This window comes from Fringilla coelebs (assembly GCF_963513975.1).
Source record: "Fringilla coelebs genome assembly, chromosome: 8".
NCBI classification, from domain to species: Eukaryota; Metazoa; Chordata; class Aves; order Passeriformes; family Fringillidae; genus Fringilla; species Fringilla coelebs.
The window spans coordinates 36,251,563-36,274,505 of record NC_140066.1 but is presented as its reverse complement, the minus strand read 5'-3'; the positions used below and the strand labels follow the sequence as shown (position 1 = coordinate 36,274,505).

At 54.0% G+C, this 22,943-nt stretch overlaps 1 protein-coding gene across 1 annotated transcript in view; it reads left to right on the top strand.

The window, feature by feature from the left end:
• TCERG1L (transcription elongation regulator 1 like) overlaps positions 1-15,225 on the top strand; it is a gene marked incomplete at both ends in the record, with an annotated part of 45,311 nt that extends 30,086 nt beyond the window's left edge. The window contains 8 exons of the mRNA XM_084210143.1: positions 1,573-1,667; positions 2,749-2,837; positions 3,934-4,088; positions 7,133-7,202; positions 8,461-8,596; positions 11,393-11,482; positions 13,094-13,212; positions 15,069-15,225. Coding sequence (XP_084066269.1) covers positions 1,573-1,667; positions 2,749-2,837; positions 3,934-4,088; positions 7,133-7,202; positions 8,461-8,596; positions 11,393-11,482; positions 13,094-13,212; positions 15,069-15,225 — 911 coding nt within the window. The remainder of the gene's footprint in view (positions 1-1,572; positions 1,668-2,748; positions 2,838-3,933; positions 4,089-7,132; positions 7,203-8,460; positions 8,597-11,392; positions 11,483-13,093; positions 13,213-15,068) is intronic.
• Positions 15,226-22,943: the final 7,718 nt, after the last annotated feature.

Here is a 22,943-nt window from a genome sequence, read left to right as displayed (position 1 = left end):
TGTATCAGAGCTTCCAAGGCAGGGAATGTTTCCTGTCTCTCGAGCTACACACCTGTGGGATGAAATTCACCCTGCATTCCACAGGGATGAAATGTATGGCTGCTTCTCAAGTCAATGGCGAGTGGGAAAGTACCAGTGTCACCCCTGGCCACTGCCTGTGCCCTCTCAGTGCTCCTGGGGCGCTGCTGCTCCCCTGGCAGTGGCCCTGTGCCACCCTCTGTGCCAGGCCTTGCTCGGGGCTGCCCTTCCCCTCCCAGCAGCCAGGCAGGAGGAGGCACTGGCACCGGGTGTCACCTCCTGTGTCCAGAGCACCAGAGTGCCTGGGAAGGCTTTGATTCCCAATTACCAGATATCCAGGGAGGGAAGATGAATTCCAAGCCCCTTTTGATGTGTATCAGCAGCTGCCTGCTCCTGGCTCCTTTAATGTGGAAATTATTGGCTCTGGTTTGTAAATCTTCTTTTTTGCTCCCATAAAGGCACCTTCTGAGCAAAATGCCATGGTTTTAATGTTGTATTATTCTGAGATATTCCAAGGGAAGCAGACTCAAATGGGGGCCTGTTCTGTACCCAGAGGAATTTTGAAATAATTGGAATAGCATTTTGAGGGGAATGCCCCACGGAACCCAGAGTGGTTTGGGCTGGAATCCCATCCCCATCCCCATCCCATCCCCATCCCCATCCCATCCATCCCCAGCCATGGCAGGGACACCTTTGCTGCTCCAAGCGCCATGGTCCAGCCTGGCCTGGGCCACTTCAGGGATCCAGGGGCCGCCAGGGACACATGGGAGGGGCTGGGGACACTCCCAGGACTGGGGCTGTACAGAGGGGTCACACGCACCTTGTCCCCCCTGCTGCAGGCAGGATGGGCCAGCCCACCTTGGCTCAGACCCCACATGTGTGTTTGAAGAGGACAAGCAGACAAAAACCCCAAATTAAGACAATCCCATATTTCTTACTGTTTCCCCGTGCACCCTCCTTTGTTGGGATGTAGGGTCTGTCCCAGCCCTGCTTTCCCTTTGTCCCCTGAGGCCCCTCTGCCACCACACACGTCCTGTTGGCAGTTCAGGGTTTGGGATTCAGGATGGAGAGAGCCCTCTGTAAAGGGGAAGAAATGTTATTTAATGTTATTCCCTGCTTCCAGTGGAAACCCATGCAGCACTCCCTGGGGGTTCCCACAGAGGGCACCAACCCCTGCAGGGCAATGGGGTGCCCAGGGGGAGAGAGGATCAGGGCATGATTCACTTGGTAAACCCCTCTGAGCTCCTGCAGGCCAGCCATGACCCAGCCCTGCCCAGCTGGGTGGGGCTGTGTCCCTGAGGAGGATGTCCCTGAGGATGTCCCCTGGGGGCTCAGGACAGCAGCCAGGGCAGTGCAGAGCTCGGGGGAGGTGTCCCACTGAAATGGGGTGTCTGCAGAGGGGCTGCACCCTGGGCACAGGGGCTGTGAGTCAAGGGGGAGGAGTGGCAGGGGACACTCAGAGCCACAGGCAGCAGCAGTCTGGGGTTTGTTCAGCAGTTTTGGCCGGGGGTAAGTTTGTTCATTCCACGTTAAAAGAGCTCCTCTCCCTCACAGAGCGTGGCAAGGACCCGAGCAGAGCCGCCTGCCCCCCGACGCTGATCCTGCACACGGAGAGGAAGAGTGTCCCCACGGGCAGTGACAGTGACAAGGTGTGTCCTCTTCCAGAGCCCCTGGGACCCTGAGCTGCACAAATCCGGGCTGGGTTGGGCTGGCTGGGGCTGTGCTGGACACTTGGGATCCTTCCCTGCTGTGGGATTTAAAGAGCCGTGGATTTAATTTACCTTAGAGCTGTGCAGGAGCTCTGGCACTGTCAGGGCATCGGGGGACACTCAGGGCTGGCTTGGTCCCCATGGGATCCTAGAGCATTTTGGGCTGGAAGGGACCCCAAATCCCACCCAGTGCCACCCCTGCCATGGCAGGGACACCTTCCCCTGTCCCAGCTGCTCCAGCCTGGCCTTGGGCACTGCCAGGGATCCAGGGGCAGCCCCAGCTGCTCTGGGCACCCTGTGCCAGGGCTGCCCACCCTGCCAGGGAACAATTCCCAATTCCCAACATCCCATCCAGCCCTGCCCTCTGGCAGTGGGAGCCATTCCCTGGCTCCTGTCCCTCCATCCTTGTCCCCAGTCCCTCTGCAGCTCTCCTGTGGCTCCTTCAGTCCCTGCCAGGGGCTCTGAGCTCTGCCTGGAGCTGCTCCTCTCCAGGTGAGCCCCCCAGGTGTCCCAGCCTGGCTCCAGAGGGGCTCCAGCCCTTGGATCATTTGGTGCCTCCTCCAGACTCTCTCCAGCAGCTGCAGACTGTTTTTGCTGTGTGCTGGGGACAGAGGAGCAGCTGGGGGACAGTCCTGCAATGTCCCTGAGCAGTCCCAGAGGAGCTGCTGGAAGGAGCAGGGCTGGCACAGCCCCCCCTGGCCCCGGGGAGCCCCCCTTGCTCCTGGGCTGGTTCCTGGCCTGGGGGGTGCCACCCTCGGGGTTGTCCCTGTGCCATGGGAGCTGTTGGGATGGACAGAACTGCTTGGCTGCTTTTCCATGTGTGCTGCTCTCAGTGGGGAGGCGGTTTTGTAATCCCCATTTATCTGGGCTGCTCATAAAGCTGTCCATAAAGCCTGTCCATAAACCCTCTCCTGCAATTCTGGCCACAGGGTGACCCCCTGCAGGCCGAGGGGGGATTTGTACCCCAGGAGCAGCTCTGTGCACCTGCTCTGTTTGCTGACCCATCCCTCTGTGTCCCCAGGATCACTCCTTCAAGCTCCTGAGCGAGGCTGACAGCGCTTCCAGCGGGAACAAGCCCGTGGCATCGGCCCCAGTGCCAGGATCACCGTGGTGAGGAGCTGCCAGGGCCCTTCCCCAGGAGCCTTCCTGGGCTGGCACAGGGGGACAGCGCTGCCAGGGCTTCAGCAGCATGGCTGGGAGCTCCTGGCAGAGCTTTTCCATCCCCCGTGGCCTGAGGAGGGTGTGGGAGGGAGCAGGAGCCAAACCCTGGCTCTGCAGGGCAGCTCTGCCCCGTGTGCCCCAGCTGGGCTGGCACTGGGCTGGCCAGAGGGGAAAAGCAGCACTTGTAAGAAGTGCTGCTGCTTTCTAGGGCCAGCTCCTGCCTGTCCCAGCTCCTTGGTGGCAGTGGGTGACCCTGCCTGCCGTGCATGGTGCAGGGTCTGTCTGTCTGTCTGTCTGACACAGGCTGTGCCTCGTGGTCCTCATGCCCCAAGCACTGACAGCAGGAGCTGGGTCAGGCTCTTGTGGCATTTTTAAATAGACAAACCTCTCTGCACTTTGTGGCCTGAATGGTTGATAGGAAGATTTTTATCTCCCTTATCCCTGGAATAATTAGTTTATATCTGGTTTTGTTCATTTAGTTTATACCTGGGGGCTGACACCCATGGGGCTTTCTCCCAGCCCCATGCAGCCTGGCCGTGGGCACATCCAGGGATCCATCTGACCCTGCCAGCCCAGCCTGGCTCTCTACCTGAATTCCTGCATCCCCCCTTCTTTCTGCAAGAGCTGGGGTGTTTCTGGAGCCTGCTTTGGGCTGTTCTGCCCATCCCCGTGGTGCTCTCCAGGAGGGGCTCAGGGTTTCTGGGACAACAGAGCTTCCCTGCAGTGTCCCCAGAGTGTCCCCTGGTGTCCCAGGGGTCTGCTTGGGGTGTGCCCGAGGTGTCCCCGGGGTGTCCCCAGGGTGTCCCTAGGGCGTGCCTGGGGTGTGCCTGGGTTGTCCCGGGGGTCTGCCCGGGGTGTCCCCAGAGTGTCCCCAGGGTGTCCCTAGGGTGTGCCTGGGGTGTGCCTGGGTTGTCCCGGGGGTCTGCCCGGGGTGTCCCCAGAGTGTCCCCAGGTGTCCCTGGTGTCCCAGGGCTGCAGTGCCCCCGCTGTGGGCACGTTCCTGGTCTCTGGCCAGGCTCTGAGGCTGGTGTGTCTCTTGGAGCAGGTGTGTGGTCTGGACTGGAGATGACCGGGTGTTCTTCTTCAACCCCAGCATGCAGCTGTCGGTGTGGGAGCGGCCGCTGGACCTGCGGCACCGCGGGGACATCAAGCGGCTGCTCGAGGACCCCCCGCACAAGCGCAAGCTGGAGGCTGCAGCAAGTAACCAACCTGGCCTTGTTCCCCCCTCCCTGAGCCCCAGGAGCCCCTGGAGCCTGGGCTGGGGGTGCTGGGGGAGGTGGGAGAGCCTGAGTTAAAGAGGGCAGCCTGGGGACGTTCCCGATGGAGGGAAACCGATGTTCGTCACAAATTCCTTGTTTTCCCTGCGAGGCTGGGCTGGGGACTGGGCTCCTCCCTGCTGCAGAGAAGAAGCAGGAGGCCTCGTGCAGGAGATGGATCTCTGCTGGCTGCACAGTGCTTCACTGCCCCAGTTCAGGGTGTGCATTAGCACCACTCCCTGCTCCCAAAGGCTGAGGATCACCCAGCCCAGCGGTGCAGCAGGAAATCCCAGCAGGGAGGTGTGGGGGAAAGGCTCCCTGCTCCTGGGAGCTGCTGTGTCCCTGGGGTGTCAGTGCTCCTGAGGCTCCACACTGCCTGGGCTGGAGGGGTGTCCCTTGCTGGGACATCAGCCATGGCAGTCCTTGCAACTGCTCCTGCCCTTGGCTGGCTGCTCGTGGTTCTTGGATATTCTGGGTTTGGTGGTGAAAGGACAGTCACATCCTCCAGCTGCTGCTTGTTCCTTGGTGGGGAGGGGGAAAAAAGCAGGACTTCTGTGGTTGTTTCCAAGTGCTGTGTTTTGTAACTGAGTCAGGGTGGTGGCACTGCCAGGCTGCTGCAGGACCTGCCCTGTCCCCCTGGGCAGCAGGGATGGGCACTGCCTTTGGTCCAGGGGGACAGCTGCCAGTGAACCCCTGCAAACCCCAATGAACCACTGCAAACCCCTAATTAACCACTGCAAACCCCAAATAACTGCTATAAACCCCAATGAACCCCTGCAAACCCCAAATAACCACTGCAAAGCCCAATGAACCTCTGCAAACCCCAAATAACTGCTATAAACCCAAATAACTGCTATAAACCCCAAAAACCCACTGCAAACCCCAAATAACTGCTATAAACCCCAAAGAACCCCTGCATACCCCAATGAACCTCTGCAAGCCCCACAGAACCAGCAGCCCCGTGCCTGCAGGGAGATAGCAGTGAGCCATTTTCAGCTTCTCTGTCAGCAGAAAAACAGCTCCAAAGGAGGGTTCTGTCTGTGTCCTCCAGTTGACACAGCCTGTAATTCCATTTTTCCTCTCTGAATTTCCACAGCAGGTGCTTGTGTGTACATTTCTGTATAATTTTTGTGTACGGCTTGAAGAGCTTTAGCTGGGGATGAAATTCCTCCAAAGCCTATCTGCTGAAATTCATTCTCTGGGAGAAAAACAGAGCTTTTAATTGCAGGATCTGCTGCAAGCTCAGTGAATTCCTGCCAAGGGATGGCCAGAGACAAAGCTGAGGGTCATTGTTCATGGTCTCTATCATTGTTCCTGCTCTGTAATTAATTAACAGAAGAGCCTTAACTCAGGGCTGAGAGGTGCCACTTCAAAAATCTATTTTTTGCTGTGCTCCATCCTTTCCATTTATTATCTCTACCACAAAGATTTGATTCACGCTCCTGGTTTTTTATGGCCATGACTTCCATTGTTGTTAAACATCTTAATCCTCCCTGCTATAATTGGGCCCTGTGCTTACTCAGGGTTGGAGCAGTTCATAATTAGTATAGATTAGCTCTGAGGTGAGGGGGACTATTTGTTACCTCTTCTCTTAGCTTGTAATCTCCAGTAAATAAATAACACAAACGAGCTGAGTGTTCCCAACAATGCTTCCCACATTTATTTAGCTGAGTGGCTGCGGCTGAGATTTAATTAGAATTTTCAAATCAAACATCTTAAAAAAAAAAAAAAAGATGTCAAGCAAAGTTATCCACAGGATGCTCGGGGTTGTCTCTGCTGAAGGATCAAGTGCTTTTTAAATTTGGGCATAAATGAGAAATTGCTCATTTCTCAATTACTGCTCCACTCCAAGTGTTTGTTCCAGGGGGTTGATGTGGCTCCTCCCTGATGGGGTCCCATCAGGCCATCCCGTGGGCTGGGGAGGAGGAGCAGCTCCTCCAGGGCCCAGAGCAGTTGATCTGCCGTGCTCTCTTCCCCAGCTGCTCACAGTCTGCCTGGCTGCCTGGGCTGAGGAGGATTTTCCAGCTAAGGAACAGAAAATGGACATTATGGAGTCACCAAATCACGGAATGGTTGGGTTGGGAAGGACCCCAAATCCCAGCCAGTGCCACCCCTGCCATGGCAGGGACACCTTCCCCTGTCCCAGGTGCTCCAGCCCAGTGTCCAGCCTGGCCTGGACACAGTTGGTAGAACTCCTCCTGAAGCCAGTGCTGCTGTCACTGACTGAATTCCACCAGGTGTCTGGGGCCCTTTGGCACTCAGACAAGAGGCTGAAGCCCATCCCTGCATCCAGCACAGGAATATGTGCCAGCCCACGTGCTGGGGACCCTCCAGTGCAGCCACTGCAGGGATCTGACTTCTGGCACTGCCCTTTGGGGTTCTGGTGAGAGCTGCAGCTGGTGGAGGGGAACAGAAAAGGTTTCAGAATTCAGATTTGTTTCCCTTGTCTGTGACTGCAAATCCAAGCTCTGAGTCCCTCAAGGACCCGTGACCAGGGGGTTACCTGGCCTTGGAGCTGCTCTGCAGCCTCAGGAGTCTGGGGGTTGTTGGATCTCCCCAGTCCTGCCAGGTGCTGCTGGAATTCCTGGGAAAGCAGCCTGAGAGTGGCTGAACCCAGCAGGAGAAATGGGACAGAATTACCTCCAGGGGATCCTTCAGGCTTCAGCACAGAAATGACTTTGCAGGAATGTCTTCAGGGAAGGGAGGAGGGAGGATCAGGTGAAACAATAATAAGATTTAAAGCAATCATGTCATGAATGGAAAATGAAGAATTTTGCTGACTGGAAACGGTCACTTTATTGCTGTGGTTTCCATTTGGATGAAGGCAATTCGGAGGATTTTATAAAATACTTGTTATTTCTAACACCCTCTGTGGGGGGTGAAAGCCAGGAAATACTGAGCAGCAGAGACAGGGAAGAGAAGTTAATCTGAGGAATTTGTATCTCCATTTATCTTGTTCAAATCTGATAATGACTTATTTCCTTTCAGCAGACAAGTGTGTTAGCTCTTGTCCAGGGGATGAAAATGATGATCTGAGCATCAAAACCAAGAGAAATAAGTGAGTTCTAAAGTTCCCTTGTCTCTGTCTAACGGTGGGAAGGCTGGTACAAAGAAGGGCAAGGTAAAGCAGTTTTGGTTCAGTGTGGGTGAATGATTGGAGCATTCTCCAGGTGTCCAGTCCTCACCAGGGCCAGGATTCTCTGCAGCCTCTGTTTCCCCTCCCACTCTCCTGAAGGCACAACTGAAAATGCAGCTCTGGGCTGTGCAGACTGCCCAGCTCCCTGCCAGGTGTCCTTCTGAGGGTAGGGCCCAGCCTTTGTGCTGGGGAGGCCTTGAGGGGGCTGAGCCAGAGCAGGGGCTGGGCAGAGTCCCAGAATAAAGCAGGGATTTATCCAAAGGATCCTCCATGCACCCACCTGGGGCAGCACCAGAGCCCAGCCAGGGCTGCACCCAAGATGACCCAAAATGGCCCCAAAATGCCCGGCCGGGCACGGGGTCTCTCCCTGGGATCAGCTCTGCTCCATTTGCACCTTGCAGTTCATTGTCCCATCCCAGCTTCAGCCCCTGCAGTCCCACCCTGCTTGTTTTTCTCTCTCCAGCCCACGGGGTTTGTGCTCCTGGCCTGAGATTTGGCTCATTTGTCCTTGGTGCCCAGCTGGAGCAGGAATTGTTTTGTCTCCCTGCTCTGTGCACAGAGCTCAGCATCCCCTGATGTGAGCCCAGCCCCACACACTAAGGCAGCCCAGAATGTGAAACACAGAAAAGCCAAACCTGAGGCATCAGTGGATTATTACAGCTGTGCTGAACTGGATCCTTTATTGTGATTTTTGGCATGAAAAAAAGCCCCCTTTATGGTCACCCCTCCTTGGCAGGGCTGTATGAAGCTGTCGCTTTGCTGCACCTTGAGTTGGGTGTCAGATCCCTCCAGTGGCCTGAGTGACCCTCCTGCCTCAGCAGGAGCTGCTGCAGCCCCTTCTAGCCCCTTCCAGCCCCTTCCAACTCCCTCCAGCCCCTTCCAGCCCCCTTCAGCCCCTTCCAACTCCTTCCAGCCCCTTCTAGCCCCTTCCAGCCCCTTCCAACTCCCTCCAGCCCCTTCCAGCCCCCTTCAGCCCCTTCCAACTCCTTCCAGCCCCTTCCAACTCCTTCCAGCCCCTTCCAGCCCCTTCCAACTCCCTCCAGCCCCCTCCAGCCCAGGTTTGGTGCCCAGCTGTGAGTGTGGGAGGCTCTGGGATGTCCCAGGGAGGATTCAAGGATCCAGAGGATGCAGTCCCTGTGCAGGGGAGCGTGGCTGAGCCCTGTCTGTGTTCCCTGTCCAGAACAGAGGAGTGCCAGGCTGCGGGCCCGGCCGGCGCTGAGGAGGAGCAGGCAGGGGAGGAAGGCTCGGCCCCGCGGGTCTCACCGCCCCTGGAGGAGAGGATCACCCACTTCAGGGACATGCTGCTGGAGAGGGGGGTAAGGAGCAGCCCTTGCTGGGACACAGCACAGCCCTGGAGCCACAGCAGGAACCACGCTGGGGGCTGGTGCCACTGTCGGTGTCCCCACTGCCACCCCTGGGAGCTGCGACCCTTTCCAGACAAACCCCGGGGACACCCCAGGGATGTCCAGAGGCAGCAGCTCTCCCACAGGCCAGGGCCTCAGAGGGACGTGGGGCTGTGGGCACTGAGCTGTCCTGCTCAGCTCTGGGCTGTCCATCACCACAAACCCCAGCGACTCCAGCGCTGGGCAGCCAATCTCACTGACTGCCCGTCCTGAATCGTGGGATCATGAGTGCTTTGGGGTGGAAAGGACCCCAAACCCCACCCAGTGCCCCCCTGCCATGGCAGGGACACCTTCCCCTGTCCCAGTGCCACCCTGCCATGGCAGGGACACCTTCCCCTGTCCCAGCTGCTCCAGCCCCAGTGTCCAGCCTGGCCTTGGGCACTGCCAGGGATCCAGGGGCAGCCCCAGCTGCTCTGGGCACCCTGTGCCAGGGCTGCCCACCCTGCCAGGGAACAATTCCTGCCCAAAATCCCATCTAACCCCACCCTCTAGTAGCATAAAGCCATTCATGCCTGTCCAGATCCTTGGGGAAGGATGTTCTGGAGATGGTTCCAGCTGTGCTGAGCTGCAGGAACAGGGGATGCTCTGGGTTTGGGTTCAGGGGGGACAGGGAGGTGTAGAGTGAGCAGTGGCTGCAGGTCCTCTGCCTCCCCCACGCTGCCACGTGCATCCCATAAAGGGAATGTCACTCCTGTAGGAAATACAGCCCAAGGTGGCTCTTGTCAGGCACTAAAGCCTATAAAATTTATCCCAGCAATCAGCAGGCTTTAAAGGGGGATAATTAGAGCTTCAGCAGCTCAGCAATGAATTATCCCCACGCCAGAGCTGCTTTATTAATACAGCTTGTTATTTATGCTGCAGAAATGCAGAGGGGCCATGAAGGAGCCCTGGGTGAGGACTTTGCTGTCAGGTTGGAACTTGAGGGGCAATAAGCCAGTATTTGGAAGGATTAGGGGTGTTCTAGAACAGGATTCTCAGGTGTTTCTATATAAGATCTGCTCCTAAAATAAAGAAATTGGAGAAATTCACAGTTTGGGTTCGCTGATGTTTAAAAATGCGGAGAGAAGAGCTTATTTTGCTTTTACTCTGAACATTTTTCCAACTGTCCAGCTCAGCAGCAGCTGCTTGGTGTGGCTGAAGCACAGAGAGACCATTAATGCCATTTAATTCTGATTATTCAATGACCATCCCCTGCCCTTTCCTCCTCAAGGAGTTGCTGGATGGAATCACAAAGAGCTCGAAGCAGATGGAGTTTGCCAGTGGAGTTCTGCAGCTTCCTACAGAAATTATGTCAAGAGAAGAATATTTATTGTAGCATTTTAAAAATAGAGGGGGTTTGGGGGAGCTCCAAGACACAGGCACTCTTTATTCTGAAGTCTGGAGTGAGGTTTCCTCTGTGAAAATGTAATCTGGATATTCTTCTGGAAGTTTCAAAGTTTCCACAAAATTTAAGAGGAAGAGGAAAATTTAAGGTTCCTCCTGGCTCCCTCTCCCACCCAGCATCAAAATATCCACGTTCTAAGCCAGCATTTCCAGGAAAGTCCTCTTCCTCCTGGGCTGCTCTCAAGGCTTCTGAAAGGATTCCAGGGGGTGTTTTTTCTCTAGGTTCTCCCTTCTTAGTCCTGGGGAGAGAGGGGGATTTGTGTGTGAAGTGTACCTGGAATGAAATCAGAATTTCCAGGTTATTTTAGGTGATGTTTGCCAAATGTGCAGTGTAATAATTGCTAAGCACAAAATCATTAGCTGGAATGATTATGTGATGAACTAGTGTGAGCTTAATTAGCCTTAGCTCAGAGGGGGATTTGTGCAGGGACAAAGCTGATGTCCAGGAGAGTGTGAAAGACACCAGGAAAAGAGGATTCCTGGTGCTGGAAACCCCAGAGCTCAGGACAGGGGGGCACAGGGCCTCAGACCCCAAAGGCAGCCTGGGCTCTGGGCACCCCAAAGGTCTCAGACCCTAAAGGCAGCCTGAGCTTTGGATTTTCCAATGGCCTCAGATCCCCAAGGCAGCCTGAGCTTTGGATTCTCCACTCTCAAGCCACTCTGAGAGGAAAACGAGTCCACTTAAAGCCACTTTGCTTCATCAGAGCTTTGCTGTTAATTGCTGTTTAATTACACTTCACATTCTTTTTTTTTTTTTTAAGTGAATTCATTCTTTTGTAATTAGTTGGAGTGATTAGAATATTTTTTTTCCTTCACATTTTTCTGTTGCCAGTGAATTATCAGGGATGTTGCAGAAGCTTCTGAGCTGGTGGGAATTGTCCCTGCGCAGGCAGGGGATGGGTCTGGGTGCTCTGTGATTCCATGGCTCCACGGGGCTGGAAGCAGCCCTGCAGATGGCACATCCCCATCCCAGTGCCTGTGGTGCTCTGAGGGTGCTCACTGCCAGCTCTCCCTGTGTGCCTCTCTGGGTCCCAGCTCCAGCTCTGGACCTGGAATTGTCCCTTTGGGGGGCATTGGTGCCTCTGCTGCCCCAGCAGCAGCACAAAATGGCATTTCCTGCCTGCTGCAGGCGTCTCCAGCACGGCTGGGCAGGGAGCAGCTCCAGAGCTCGCTGGGCAGCCAATCCATCCTGGCCCTGAGGGGCCACCAGAGCTCTGCCAGAGATTGAAATCCACCTTCAGCCACGCCAGGAATCCTGCCCAGGGCTCTCCAGCTGGGCACAGTCACCCTTGCCCACCCTGATGAAATCCTGCTGTGTGTGCCCAGGTGTCGGCGTTCTCCACGTGGGAGAAGGAGCTGCACAAGATCGTGTTTGACCCACGCTACCTCCTGCTGAACCCCGAGGAGAGGAGGCAGGTGAGTGCCCTGTGCCCAGCCTGCCTCAGCCAGCACCCCCAGGCTGACCAGGCTCCTGCAGCAGGTACCCTGGGAGGGCAAAAGAATTCCATCAAATCAGAATTTCCCTGGGGACACTCACAGCTTTGGCTCTGCCCCTCAGGGGATGCTCACCAGGCACAGGGTGGGGTTTGGGGTCTGGGAGCTGGACTCTGTGGGGTTTGGGGTCTGGGAGCTGGACTCTGTGGGGTTTGGGGGGTCTGGGAACTGGACTCTGTGGGGTTTGGGGTCTGGGAGCTGGACTCTGTGGGTTTTGGGGGGTCTGGGAGCTGGACTCTGTGGGCTTTGGGGTCTGGAAGCTGGACTCTGTGGGGTTTGGGGTCTGGGAGCTGGACTCTGTGGGCTTTGGGAGGTCTGGGAGCTGGACTGCATGGGGTTTTGGGGAGGTCTGGGAGCTGGACTCCATGGGGTTTTGGGGGGTCTGGGAGCTGGATTCTGTGACCCCTGTGAGTCCCTTCCCACTCAGGATATTCTGTGGTTCCCAGGGCTCTCTCCTTGATCAAGCAGGTGCTCCAAGGTTTGATCACAGGGATGCTTGGGGTGCAGGAACAGCTCCTGAGCCTGGGAAACCTGGGCATGGGGACCTGGCTGTAGGAGGGAAATGGCCCTAAAGGAGCAGTTCTGGCCCAGGTTATTGGGATAGTGCAGAGACACTGCTGGATTTCATTGTTTAGGACCTTTCCCAGGAGTCTGGCTGGGTTGGGTGCTGACCCCACTGGACCGAGCACTGGGGCCTGGCTGGGGACTCTCTGCAAGGGTTGGGTTTTTCTGGGGAGCTCCAGAGGGATGAGGATTTTGCTGCCTTGGTAATTTGGGCATTAATTATCACTAAGGGTTCCAAAGTCTGCAGATGAGTCCACAGAATTCAGGAGAGATGCAGGGATTTGCAGAGAAGGTGAATGTGCTGTTCTGTGGTTATTTCTCTTCCTTAAAAGTCTTTTGTCATCCTGCAGAAGGAATAATTTTTAATATTGAATCGTCCATTTTTTAAATAAACAGGATGAAAAATGAACTTATTCCATATTGTCCTGTGGTTCTCCAGAGAGCTTCCTGTAGGTATTTACCACAGGACTGGGCACATACATCTTCATTTGCTCCCTTTCCAATATCTCCTTTCCTAAGGAAAAAAACTGAAACAAAATAACAAGGAAATACAGGAATGAAAATGTATGAGGAGCTGCCAGGATGGAAAGTGCTGCTAAAGAGCCTGAGCAGGGAGTTTGGGATTTATGTCTGGGAATGGGCAAGGACAACACCTGGCCATGCTGAGTCAATCAAGAGACATTCCCTGGAACCACAGAGTCATTTGATCAGCCGTGGCAGGGGTGGCACTGGCTGGGCTGTGAGTCCTTCCTGCCCAAACCAGTCTGGGGCTCTGGGACCAGTATCAGCACTGCTACCCTGTAATCAAATACCCAATTGCAGCCAGGCCAGGGGGCCAGTCCTTGGGGGTGGTTGGGATCAAAACTCCTGAACACGTGGGGAGGCAGATGGGGACTGCAGGCCCTGGGCTTGCCAAAAGCCCCAAGGCTTTGTCCATAACTCCTTGTCCTGGCTCCCTTCCCTGGCCAGATTTTCGAGCAGTTTGTCAAGACCCGGGTCAGGGAGGAGTACAAAGAGAAGAAGAGCAAGCTGCTGTTGGCCAAGGAAGAATTCAAGAAGCTTCTGGAAGAATCCAAGTTATCCCCAAGGTGGGTGTTGCCTTAGGAAGGGTTGGGAAGCTCGGCTTTGTCATTTAGGCTGAGCTTTTCAGCCCAGAATTCTTCTGGCAAGAGGAAGATGCCTGTTCCAATGCTGGGGTGGCATCTCTTCCCTGATATTTTCCGGTATTTTGTTGTATTCCTGGGAGAGGAAATATTCCATCTGTGTCTCCCACTCTCCCTCTCTCTGTCCCTTCCCCTCTCCCTCAGAATGTGCAACACTTTGCACAGCACATTTATTTTACATTCCTGTATATGCAGTGATTATAGAGCACACATTACTTATGGAAAATCAGTAGCACAGTGTTCAGTCTCATCCATATTACACATGCAGGTGTAATTACTCAGAAATTGCATTTAGGCTTGGGCTTTGGTGGAAGAGAAATATAATTTCTCAAAGTTCCTGTTAATGCCACGCCATTAAATTCATGGAATGTGTCCCTGCCCATGGCAGGGGGTTGGAACAAGATCATCTGTGAGATTCCTCCCAATCCAAACCCTTCTGTGACTCCACAATTCTGTGATTAAATTAAAATACAGCGTGCAAGGCACAATTTATGTTTTACTTTGTTTTTCTACCGATGGATCCAGACTCACACAGTGGCAGTGGCAGTGCTTAGGGCAGTGCTTTCTCATTTGTAAATTACATGAAAATAAAGGGGTTTATATTATAAATATTGTTAAATTGCTGGAACAAAGAAAGGACTGTTTTCTCTGATAAAACATGCAGATAATTATTCAGCACGACCTGCGTGGGCACACAGATCCAAACAGCACGCGGGGCTGGAATAATTGTAATTACAGGAAACATTTTACAACAAAATTAGGGATATTCTGGGCTGATGTCCCACCCAAGCTCTGCTTCTAGCACTTATATTCCCAGTGCCCAGGGAAAAAGCTGTGCTGGCCCAGAGGCCAGGAGCATTTCACCCCTGAAGGGTTTTGGGAGCTGACTGTGACAACAAAGCACTGAGGAAGCTCCTTTCCCTGCCTTGATTTAGGCACACAATGAGAGGAATAAATCCCAAATATTTCCAATAAAAAGCAAAGAGTCACCTTGGGGAAAGGAGCTGGGCATGCAGCCTGAAAGGCAATGAAGGTAGGAAACCCTGCTAGGAGAGAGCTTGCCTTGGAAATACAGAAGATGCAGGAGCTGCAATAAAACCCCCTTGTCACTGCTCTGTGAGCGTGGCTTTAAGGGCTCAGCAGCCTCAGGCAGCCACCAGCCCTTCTGGGTGGTGCTGTCCTCACTGGGGTCACCCTTGTGACCGTGCTCACAGGGGTCTCAGGGGGAGGGAAGAGAAGAGAAAGCTGACTCTGTGTTCAGAAAGCTTGGTTTGTTATTGTATGATGTATATTATATTAAAAACTCTACTAAAAGAATAGAAGAAGCATTTCATCAGAAGGCTGGCTGAGAATAGAAAAGGAATGATAACAAAGGCTCAGACTGCCCGAGACAGTCTGGATAGCCGGACTGGGATTGGCCATTAATGAGAAACAACCACATGGGACCAATCCCAGCTCCACCTGCTGCATCCCACAGCAGCAGACAAGCATTGTTTGCACTTTGTTCCTGAGGCCTCTCAGCTTCTCAGGAGGAAAAGTCCTAAGGAAAGGGTTTTCATAAACCCTGTCAGTGACACTTCTGAAATCCCATTTAATCCCTGCTGCTGCCCCAGTGCCCGGAGCCCTCGTGCGGGCTCGCCTTCCTCCATGCCAGGAGGAAGAGGAGGATCCTCCAGGCCGTTCCTGTGCCACACTCCCGGGCCCTGGTGCCTGGAGGGGCGCAGGGCAGGAGCTGGGGGTGGCAGGCACAGCCCCAGCTGCCCAGGTCCCCTTTCCCACAGGACAACCTTCAAGGAGTTCGCCGAGAAGCACGGCCGCGACCAGCGCTTCCGCCTCGTGCAGAAGAAGAAGGACCAGGAGCATTTCTTCAACCAGTTCATCCTCATCCTCAAAAAGAGGGACAAAGAAAACAGGATAAGGCTGCGCAAAATGAGATAAGGGCGAGTGAAGCTGGCAATAAGGACACGTGGCCGGGCTGCGGGAGGGGTTCCGAGGAGGGGGAAACGCTCGGGGTCCCGCAGCAGCAGCAGGACTGGGAGGCGCCGGGGCCGCTGCACTGGGAAGGGTTCTGCAGGAATGGGAAGGATGTTCTGTTCTCAAAGAATTAATGTTTCATATTGAAGCTCTCTTTTGTACAACATCCAGAGTTTGATGCATTTCTAATTGCCATGATATGTCGATCCCTTAATTGTTTTAATTATGCAAATTACTTGTAATATACACAAGTTATGACTCCGATGCAGATTTATAATTAAGCAGAAGCAGATGCCATCCAGAGCAATCTCAAGGCATTTCCATCATTTAGGGGAATTATCTCAAGCAATCTTTTGGCACCTCTGCATTTCCACCAAGCGTGTGGGGTCTGGTGGTCTGCAGGACCCGCTCCCGCTGCTCATCCGTCTGTCCAGTCCTCTGAGTAGTAGTAATCAGCTATTCATTGTAAATCTTGGTGAAGAGTGTGGAAATCCTGGCACATGTTCCATAGGAGAACTCTCCGGCCCAGACCCTGCCGTGGGCAGGGCTCCCCTCAGCCTTCCAACCCCAGTTCTGTGGTGAAGCCATCCCAGTTGGATTTGGGTTCTGTTCCTGTGTGTGAAGAGTCTGCATGAGATTTTTCTCATCATATTTGTATAAATAAATATTTAACTTTTGTAATTAAGAAGCATTTCAAGCCTGTTTTCAGGGGGATTTCAGGGGCAAAGAAGAGTTTTGAAGTTTGGGGTTTTTTTTTTGCCAGAACTCAAGTGGAAAATGCTGTCAGGGATGGGGTGGGGGTTGTTGGGGTGTCTGTGCAGGGCCAGGGGTTGGACTGGATCCTTGTGGGTCCCTTCCAGCTCAGGACACTCTGGGATTCCAGGAAATAATGGGGAAAATGACACAGGGCTGTGATTTTAACTGGAGAGATGGAAAATCAGAGGGGGCTCCTGGCAATCAAGATCTGTGTGCAAATTCCAGTGAGATCCATTGGAAATCTGAGGATATTGGGAACAAAAGAGTCACAGGTAGGATGGGGCTGGAGAAACATCAGGAGAGCTCTGCCTTTGTGCTGCTCCAAAGATGCTCTGATTGGGATTTTTTTCCTCAGGAGACTTAAATTTAAAGTTATTGCTCCTTAAATCCATAGACTTCTGTTTGCTTGGAGTGAGGGAGGTACTTTCTCTAACTCCCAGTAATTTTCATTTGGGTGTGTGCTGGATATTTTTATAATCAAGGCGATAAAGGAACTTTCTGCTGCCTTGTTAAAATGAGCTTGGAACACTTCAGAGTGCCAGCGGGCAGGGTTGGTGGGACACTGGGAAGGGATTCCTGGCTGTGGGGTGGGCAGGGACCGGGGAAAGTGCTGCCCCAGGCAGTTCAGGAGCTCTCCTTGCCCCCCAGCCTCCAGCTGCTCCGTGGATCACATCCCTGAGGAATCCCCTGGGTGTGCTCCTGCTCAGGTGAGTGCCCAGGGGCTTCTGGATGGCTGCATTTGGTTCAGTTTTCAGGGTGGAAAAACCTGTCAAGGAGCGGAATGGATTTAATGGTTTTTAATGATTTTTAGTGGTTTTTAATGTTTTTTAGTGGTTTTAAATGATTTTCAGTTCAGCCGAGAGCACTGGGAGACCTGGCTGGAAGCTGCCCAGACAGCCAGGCCAGGCCAGGCCAAGGAGAGCAGCTGCATCTGGAGCTGGCTGGATCAGGGGGGAGGAGAGGGAACCCAGGGTGAGCTCGGGGCTTGCCTCTCCAGGACAAGGCACTGAAAATGAGGAAATTGTCATTAAAAGCTAGATGAAGGTGGAGCGGGCTGCCAGGAGCTCGAGCTTGCTCATTTTGGCTTCAGGTGCCAATAAAATGCTGGTAATGGCTTTGCTTGGGTAATGTGAGGAGCAGTTTGTGTGCTGCACCCTTGGCTGGCTTCTACTGGTCTGAACCCGAGAGAAACAGAAGGAAAAATCAAAGGGGATAATGCTATGTGGCTTTTCTTCATTTAGCTAAAATGCAAAGTCCCGAGGGAACAAACTGTGCACAATGTGAAGATGTGCAAAAGTTGATTTGGGGAGGTTTTGGTCAGTTTGGGATGGTTTTTTCTCTGCTTTTCAGCCTCCCAGCAAGGCTTTTTAGTGGTTGAGCAAGAGTTAAAGCCATTTTGGTTCTCTTTTTGAAGTACTTTGTGACTGGTTTTTTTTAAACCTAGTTCTTCATGTTTTGATTTCTCTGCTTGAGTTTACTTTGGTAAATATTGCTTTCATGGCACCCCCCTGGGAGCAGGTTTCCCTGTTGCTGTGATCATTGCTGGGAGAGCTAATCCCGTGCAGAAATGAAGAGAAGTCAGAGCAATGAGAACAAGTGATGGCAGAGTTCCCAGGAGACCCCAGCTGACTCCTGTGGATGCACAGAGCCTGCTCTGGTGTGATTCTGCAGCAGCTCCAGCTGGGTGATGCCCAAGGGCAGGGCAGTGTCCGTGCCCTGTGTTCCCCTGGCACTGCTGCCCCTGGGCACTGCTCCTCTGCACTGGCCCTTCCCTGGATTCTCTGTGCCCTGAGCTCTCCTGGATCCAGGCCCTTCTCCAGGGCTCCTTCCACCTGAGCTTCCTGGGTTTAAAGTCTCCACACTGGGAAGGGAAATTTCCTCCCATTTCCCTTCCCAGAGAGGGACCTGGAGCTGGCCTGGAGCTTGTAGGAGTTTGTGGGAAGTTCCTCTCAGCAGGGCACTGGTTCAGCCCTGAGTGGATGCTTCACGTTTGTTAAAATTGCTCTAAATGGAACTCTTGTCCCTCCTCTCCTGTGAGGGAGGGAGGAGCCTCCAACTGCTTTTTGATTGTTGTGTTTCCTCATCCAGGTGCTCAGCAGGGCTTGGCTTTGGGAGAGAAGCAAGAATTTATTTTTTGTTCTTTTTTTAAATAATGAACAGTCAGAGAGTTGATCCTGTGCTCTCATCTCCACTGCAGACCACAACCCCATCCCTTCTCCTTCTCCTTCTCCTTCTCCTTCTTTAATAGACGTGAATAATTGGCCAATATTTAACTCTGAGGATAATTTTCAAGGTAAATCATTGAATGGTCTGGCTTGGAAGGGACCTTAGATCACCTCCTTCCCCCCAGTGCCTTGTGTGGCTCATTTTGGAGCTAGCTGCTGATAAAATGAAGGGTTTGATTTTAAAACAGGCAAAGAAATCTTTGCCAATTCACTGAACATTCTCTGAACACTCCTCTTCTTTCTCAGCTTGTTATTTATTTAGAGAGAAAAACCCCAGTCTCTGTAAATTGCTTGAGCTGCACATTGCAGGCAGCTTTTCAAGGCCATGGGGTCTGAGCTCTGCTGGGACATTGCTGAGCTGGAAGGACTCACTGAAACCTCTCCAAATGAGCTTTTCCCCATTTACCTGTTGGAATCAACGTGGCCATCTCTGTTCTGCAGCAATGACACCAGGTGGGGATTAACCAGCAAACCTGCCAGAGCAGCTGGGGCTGCCCCTGGTCCTGCAGTGCCCCTGGGGCACCTGGGGCAGGGGAAGGTGTCCCTGCCATGGCTGGGGTGGCACTGGGACAGGGGAAGGTGTCCCTGCCATGGCTGGGGTGGCACTGGGACAGGGGAAGGTGTCCCTGCCATGGCTGGGGTGGCACTGGGACAGGGGAAGGTGTCCCTGCCATGGCTGGGGTGGCACTGGGACAGGGGAAGGTGTCCCTGCCATGGCAGGGTGGCACTGGGACAGGGGAAGGTGTCCCTGCCATGGCAGGGTGGCACTGGGTGGGGTTTGGGGTCCCTCCAACCCAAACCAGTCAGTTCTCAGACCAGGCTTTACCCCATGAAACAAAATATCTTTTTTTTATATGTGTCTCCTGTTTCTCCTTTGAAGAAAAAAGCCTTTCCCTGGAATCACAGTAAAGCTGTGCTTCTGCTTGGAACAGGCACTGCCTGCAAAACAAGAATTCATTTAACTTTAAAGAGCATTTTTAATAAAGACCTTTTCCATCTGATGGGGCTGTGAGTGGAGGCACGGTAGGCTGAGACTTTCAAGGCCCGTGTTTTGTTTGTATTAAAAATAATTTTCCCCTCAGATGTGATGTTTTTCCTCCTAAAAGAATAAAATATTGATTTAATAATTCAGACACAGTCAGCTGGAGGTTGATGTGTCTGGATCTTCTGCACAGATCTCCTTACAAATTGCAGTGTGTGTTTTTATGGCTTTATTGTGAAACAAACGCTGCTCCTATATCATCCAAAATATCTCAATGTAGCTGAGATCTTACCAAGGCAGGGAAAATCCTCTTCCTGCAGAGCTGAGTCCCAGAGAGGGGCACAGGGAGGGGAGGGGGCAGAGCCCAGCCCTGCCCAGGGCTGGGGGAAACAGCTCTGGGGGGCTGGGGGGAGTGCCCATCCCTGGGGGTGACACCTGGGCACCTGTGGAGGTGGCACCTGGGGACACACCTTGGGTAAAGGATAAAGCAGGGATGGATCCCAAGGCTCCCAGGACACACCTTGGGCAGTGGTGCTGAGAGCTCCTGGGCAGGTAAAGGATAAAGCAGGGATGGATCCCAAGGCTCCCAGGACACACCTTGGGCAGTGGTGCTGAGAGCTCCTGGGCAGGTAAAGGATAAAGCAGGGATGGATCCCAGGGCTCCCAGGACACACCTTGGGCAGTGGCTCCAGCCCAGCTGGGCCCGGCTCAGGAGCTCTCACACTTGGCTCAGTCCTGCTCCATTCCCAGGCTGGGCTCAGGGTCCAATTGCAGCTCCAGGGGATGCAGTCCCACCCTGCCAGGCTGCTCTCCTCCATCCCCTGCTCTTGGCACTTTTGGGGCTGCAGCTGCAGCGCTGCCCTTGGCTCTGGGGCTGCAAAAGGATTGAGAGTGTGCCTGGGCTGTGAGGAGAGCTGCTGGCACTGGGGCTGGGCTGCAGGGTGACCCTGGGGCAGGGCAGAGCTGGAATAGCACAGCTGGGGCTGAAGGGTGGCCTGGGCCCTGCTGGCTGCCCAGGTGGGTCTGGGGGCTGCTCCAGCCTCCCCATCCCTGTGGTTCTGTGCCTGAGCAGCTCCCAGCCCTGGGCACCTCCAGGTGCTGCTCTGGCCCCTCAGCTGTCCCTCTCAGGGGTGCTGGGATGTCACAATTCAGACAGACAGGACTCTTGCTCCTTCCTGCAGAAGAGCTGGGTCTTTCCTGCCCAGCTCACGTTTTACAGGAACATCAGAAGGCACTGTGCTCAATGCAGCTGCTCACAGTTTTGAGGCTCAGCTCCTTGGCTGCTGATGGCTGTTGCACATGGCCACCAAACCTCTCTGTTTCTGCACAGGTTACGTATTTTAATCACAGGACAGATCCCTTGGGGATTTTTAGCTGCTAGCTGCACTTAGCTGAGATTCCAGGCCTGAGGCACGACTTCACAGAGCCTTTCCTTTGTGGGTTTGTACCTCCAGCCCTGCCCTGCCCCAGTGAGCCTGGCATGGGGCTGGGGGTGCTGGGCAGGGCAGCCCCAGCAGTTCTGCCCCCACTGCTGGACATAAAGGGGGTTTCTGGACATAAAGGGGGTTTCTGGAAGTAAAGGGGGTTTCTGGGCAAAAAGGGGATTTCTGGGCATAAAGGGGGTTTCTGGGCATAAAGGGGGTTTCTGGGCATAAAGGGGGTTTCTGGACATAAAGGGGGTTTCTGGGAACAAAGGGGTTTCTGGCCATAAAAGGGGTTTCTGGGCACTGCAGTCCCCGGGAGGGTGTGGGCTCAGTCAGTGATGAGTGGCTGTGGTTGGAGAGCCAGGAGAGGTCTCAGCACAGCAGGATTGATGGTCTCTCCTCTCTGGCACTGACAGGAGAGGAGTCCAGGTGAGGCACTGATGGATTTTGGCTTCTCACTAATTAAAAATGAGTAAATCTTTCAAATCACTGCCTCTGCTTTCTGTTGCTGAGGTCTCAGCAGTGAACAGAGAGAGTTTTCTCCATGTCAGCTTCTGAAATTGCTACACCAAAAACTCCATTGCCCTGGCATGCTCTGGGGAAAGCAGAACAGTGAACTGCTTAAAAATTAAAGTCTTTGCTTTGGGCAGTTTCTGAAAAAAAAATAAAATTCCATTTTGACTTTCAATTTAAAAAAAACTAAAGGAAATTACAAATTCCAATGCAGAAATGAAGAGCAGGACTATCCTGTCACTGCTTCCACGAGCTGCAGTCAGGTTTCTCTGTAAATTATTCTGTTTATTGGGAGTGCTGCCTGCAGAGCGGGGGTCCAACATCAGAAGGACGTGGAGCTGCTTGGAGAGAGAAAGGCAGCGCTTTCCCCCAGCTCTCTGCGTCTTCAGGCATCCCACACCCATCCCTGCCTGCCTGAGAGCAGCTCTGCCCAAGGGCAGATCCTGGCCAAAGCAAACCGAGAAGGCTCTGGGGGTGTTTGCTCCGTGCCCTGGGAATGCCAGGGGAGGTGGTGCAGAGCCAGGAGAGAGCTCAGGGAGGGAATGCTGGGGACCCCCCAGCCCCAGCCCCAAACCCAGCCCCAGCCCCAACCCCAGCCCCAGCCCCAAACCCAGCCCCAACCCCAAACCCAGCCCCAGCCCCAGCCCCAAACCCAGCCCCAAACCCAGACCCAAACCCAAACCCAGCCCCAAACCCAGACCCAAACCCAAACCCAGCCCCAAACGCAGCCCCAAACGCAGCCCCAAACCCAGCCCCAGCCCCAGCCCCAAACCCAGCCCCCCTGCTCCTCCCGGGGCTCTGGCAGGGGTCTCTCTCTCCCCGTGAGCCCCTCCCCAGCTCTGCCCAGGCCCTCCCTGCCTGCAGTCCTGCCTGGGTCCTGCTCGGGCTTTCCTGTCCCTCTGCAGGGGCCAGCTGCTGCTGGGCTGGGCAGGGAGCCCGGGCTCACCTGCACCTGATAACACTTGATAAAGCCTTTGGTGGTAAACAGACACCTGAGCTGATAAAGCCTTTGGTGGTAAACAGACACCTGTGCTGATAAAGCCTTTGGTGATAAACAGATCCCTGTGCTGATAAAGCCTTTGGTGATAACCCATCACCTGTGCTGATAAAGCCTTTGGTGGTAAACAGACACCTGAGCTGATAAAGCCTTTGGTGATAACCCATCACCTGTGCTGATAAAGCCTTTGGTGGTAAACAGACACCTGTGCTGATAAAGCCTTTGGTGATAAACAGATCCCTGTGCTGATAAAGCCTTTGGTGGTAAACCATCACCTGTGCTGATAAAGCCTTTGGTGGTAAACCATCACCTGTGCTGATAAAGCCTTTGGGCTCCACCTGGGGCTGATTGGGCACTGGGAGTGCTGGGCACTGGGAGTGCTGGGCTCTGGGAATGCCATGGAGGTGGAATGATGGGCAGTCAATGCCGGGCAGTCAATGCTGGGCACTGGGAGTGCTGGGATTTGGGAATGCTGGGCACTGGGAATGCCATGGAGGTGGAATGATGGGCAGTCAATGCTGGGCACTGGGAACGCTGGGCTCTGGGAATGTTGGGCACTGGGAGTGCTGGGCTCTGGTCCCTCAGCTCGTTGGCAGTGCCAGGGCTGTGACAGAGCTGGCTGAAGCCTGGTGGCCTCTGGAGCAGGTTCCTGGCACCTCCCAGAGGGGGCTGAGAGCAGAAAACCCCTTGTGAGATCTCAGACCTGTGGAATTGAGGAATGGTCTGGGTGGGAAGGGCTCTGAAAGGTCCCCAGTGCCACCCCTGCAGTGGGCAGGGATCCTGCC